The 4,085-nt window shown below is 46.5% G+C and overlaps 1 protein-coding gene across 1 annotated transcript in view; it reads left to right on the plus strand.

Moving 5' to 3' along the window:
* The window catches only part of LOC101572976 (centromere protein S), a 14,880-nt gene that overhangs the window by 6,627 nt on the left and 4,168 nt on the right, over window positions 1-4,085 (plus strand). Inside the window, exon 4 of the mRNA XM_004639650.2 lies at window positions 1,656-1,722. Within this exon, the coding sequence (XP_004639707.1) occupies window positions 1,656-1,722 (67 nt within the window). The remainder of the gene's footprint in view (window positions 1-1,655; window positions 1,723-4,085) is intronic.

The following is a 4,085-nucleotide window of genomic DNA, read 5'->3' on the forward strand; positions in this document are numbered from 1 at the left end:
TATACAGATAATTGTATCTGTGTATTCAAAATGGTTTGGATAGATATATAGTTACATTCTCTTAATGAATAGAATGATTCTTGTACAGCAATTAACCACTAGGAAGAATGTATGCAGTGTGTTAATTATTGAAACTGTCCTACCGATTTGATTTACAACTGTCTCATTGCTATTTATCAATAAAATTATGGGAAAAAATAAAAATAAAACAGTATGGTTAGAGGGTAGCAATGACTAATACATTGCATATTGGTTTTTTGGGATTTTTTTTTGGCAGAACTGGGGATTGAACTCAGGCCCTTGTGCTTGCCAGGCAAGTGCTTATTCCACTGAGCATCTTCCGGGCCCCTGCATATTGTTAATCTTTAAATTAGTTACTCAGAGTATAAGATATCAGCATCTAATTGTCCCAACATTAGCATAAACCTGTCTTTCCCTTTTTTTCCCCTTTTTAAAAATAATTTTTTGTTTTGGAAGAACCAGGAATTGAACTCAGGCCCTTGCGCTTGACAGGGAAGTGCTTATTCCACTGAGCCATCTCCCCGGCCCTTTTTTTCCCTTTTTGAGACAGGGTCTCCCTATGCAGCTCCGGCTGGCCTTGAGCTCCCTTTTAGCCCAGGCTGCTCTCTGGCTCACAAGGATCCTTCTGGTCCAGCCTGAGTGCTGGGGTTATAGCTATGCATCCCCACACCCGGCTGCCTATCTTTTCAGTAGACGAAGATAAATTAGTATAACTATAACTATCATAGTTCCCTTTTTTTTAATATTTATTTATTTTTATTTATTACATTTATTTATTGTGTGTGTGTTTGGCCAGCTCAGCCCACCAGGGGGCGGGGCTGGCTGGCATGTGGTGCTGGGGATCGAACCGCGGTCCCTGTGCTTTGCCAAGCTTGTTTCAAGTAGGTGCTTTAGACCACTGAGCCATCTCTCCAGCCCCATAGTTCCCTTTTGCTTTTCCTTTTTTTCCTTCTTTCTCCCATCCCAGTTTCTCTTCCCTTTTCAAGTTTCTTCCTGTTTACAGTATCTAGTGTGCATTCTGGGTCTTACTATTTAAGCTTCCCACACTAGGGGCACAACGCAATGTGTACACGTGTGCCTGCTTTATTTCTGGCGAGTGTGGTCTCAGGTTGCATCCATTTACCTAAAAAGTTAAGAGGCTGTTCTTTTTGTACCCAGGCCACATGGCCGTTGCAGCAGTCAAGGATTGCAGCAAATGGGTATGGGGCGCCTGTTGGTCTTGGCCTGTGACTTACCCTCAGGAGGAGTAGCCCGCGGGTGATGGGCATTCTCTGTTCCTGATGGTGTGTCTTAGGACTACTGTTCTCTGTACGGAATTGGTACACCGACCTTCTCCCTGCTCTGTCACTATTTCCTGTGACCACGCAAATCACTCTGGGAGGGTTTTGCTCCTCAGACTTCCAGGTCCTGGGCAGCTGGGCCCTCAGGCAGGGGGCATAGGTGGGCTTGGCCTCCTCTAGGCCTCCGTAGTATTTCACCTCATGTGCTCCATCTCGCTGCTGCTTAATGACCTTTATCTCAAAAATTGGTCCCTTAATGAACCTTGAGTGTTTGAAATCTGACCATGAACTTTTCTGTTTCATCAAAACCTCAAATAATAGCAGACTTTTGGTGATTTGTTTCTGTCCTCTCAGACACGCGAAAAGAAGCACGATTAACACTGAAGATGTGAAGCTGTTAGCCAGACGGAGTAATTCACTGGTGAGAGACGAGCCCGCCCGCTCCAGTCCGCTCCCATCAGAACACATTACTCCCAATTAATCACCCAGCACTGGGAAGTCATTCTCCGGGGCACCTTGCATTAAAAACTCAAGGTGGCTGAACTGTTCAGACCCATCCATAATTTATAGTCTTTCTTTCTTGATGATGGATCTTGCTAGCCAATTTGAAATTTTCTAATCAGCACTCTGGATTTCATAACTTGCCTATTTTGTCATATCTCAAAAGCTTGCTGTGGTGATGTCACTCGTGCCCGGGCTCCGAAGGCTCTCCCTGGGTGCAGGAGGGTGGCTGAAGGCTGGACGCACAAAACGATACATTTCCCATCTTCCCAGGTCTAGGGATCTTTTGACTAAGTCTCGGTCTTGCAGAAGCAGACACGGGGCACCCAGAGGAGCTGTGATCCTCGCAAGCTGGGGTTGCCTTTTGTTTTTTCCTGGTCCTGGACACAACCCAGGCCTTCACCCAGAGTGACACCCCCAGCGTTTGTTTTTCAGACAGCACCTTGTTAGGTTGCTGACTTGCCTTGGCTGGGCCTGAGTTTTCAGTTGTCCTGTCTTAGCCACCCAGATTCGAGTAACATGCCCACCACCATGCCTGGCTCAAGTTTCACATTTTTAAGTTGTGATTATTCGAGGAACTATCACACCATTGTGGTGGAAGCTTTGTGGATAGTGAGGTCATTTTTGTAGTTGATTCCTTTGTCCAGAAGATTTTTTGAAAATTCAGAACTTTAGTGCAAGCTTTTCCACCTAAATTCTTTAGGTGAGAATGGTTGGGGATGGGGTAGTTAGTATTTGCAGGCTTATAAAACATTTTATGACCTCATTTAGATAGTGCTGTTTGTTGTAGTTCAAATACATCACAGAGAAATGCGAAGAGCTCGCTCAGCTGAACCAGGAACGAAAGGTGAAGAAGAAAAAGAAGAAGCCGGAGGATGGAAACCAAAATTCCAGGGAGCCAGCAGAGGCTGAAGGAGGAGAAAGTGAGGGGTAGGGTCCAGCAGAGAAGGCCCCTCTGGCAGGCAGAGCCGCCAAGCAATGCTGTTGCCACCCTGGGCTATGCAGGGTGAGTGGAGATTTGGAAAGGAAAGAGGCTGGATGGCTTTTGTGCTATGTTCTGTAAGGCTGAGCTGCAAGCACCAGCAGCTACGACACTGGGGACTTGAGTGAGGCACCCTGGGTTGCACTCAAGCACCTGGAAAGGTATGTTCCTCGTGTTACAGCACACTTAGTAGCTGACCTGGGTTGGCAAGTGGCCAGGTCAGATTTGTAAGCAAAAATCCTAGTTATTTTTTCATTGTTTGAGATAGTTTTCCAGGCTGAGTGACGACCTCTCAAAGATGAATAAAGCCGTATTATTTAGCACTCTGTCCCCTGTGTTGTTTTTGACTCATCATCCATGATCACCAGGTCACATGGTGATTTTGAGAATGGAGCTTTTCACTTTTTAAAAGTGATTTTCTTGAGAAACATGGTTCAGGTGACTTTTCTCTGGCAATTTTATAATTAGGCTATGGTTCTTCAGCACAGAAGTTTTGCATGGGAGGAAAATCTGGGACTGATTGCTTCTAACCTTTCAAGGCATCATCCTTTTTCCTTTGAGTGATGAGTTCCCCAAGGCCTGGTTCTCCGGTCCCATCTTCAGGTTTTGGAGCGCTCCAGGGCCTCTACTTGGTGGGGTAGCAGGGAGAGGGACTGGCATCTTCAGAGCCACTGTGGTCCGTGTAATTCCTTGTTGGATCTTTACAACTTTATCCTGACTAGAAAATAGGATCGGTGAGGTTAACCATGTAAGAGCACAGGCTCCTGATCAGTGCAGGTAGCATCTTCATTCAGGGCTGTGGGCTCCGAAGGGCAAGAGAAGGCATCATTTGGGACAGGACTTGTGCCATCCACGCCCAGGGGTCAGCTGCGGACATGCCAAGTCTGACTCGCAGGGGGAGCTGCCGGCCTGTGGTCACAGTCAAGCAGTGACCTCAAGCTTGAAGATTTCAGGTTCTGCAAATAACATCACTTGGTGCCTTATATTACATCTGTGTGTCATATTGGGGAGAGGAAAATGAGTCATTGGGCCTTCCATGAGGCAGGTGTGGTGGCACATACCTGTAGTCCCAGCACTATGGGAGGCTGAGGCCGGAGGATCTAAAGTTCAAGTGCAGCTTGGGCAAAGGCCCTGGGTTAATTCCCAGTACCATTAAAACTTTTAAAGCCTTCCATCCTGTACATTCAGCTAGAGGTGGTATCTGGGCACTTTACTGTTTAAACTGGTGGGGGCAGTGGGGGAGTGGGCACCTCAGGTTTCCCAGAGGCTGAAGGAGCTAGGTTTGTATCTTGGTATAGCAG

Source organism: Octodon degus, unplaced genomic scaffold (genome assembly GCF_000260255.1).
Source record: "Octodon degus isolate 3935 unplaced genomic scaffold, OctDeg1.0 scaffold00113, whole genome shotgun sequence".
Taxonomy (NCBI): Eukaryota; Metazoa; Chordata; class Mammalia; order Rodentia; family Octodontidae; genus Octodon; species Octodon degus.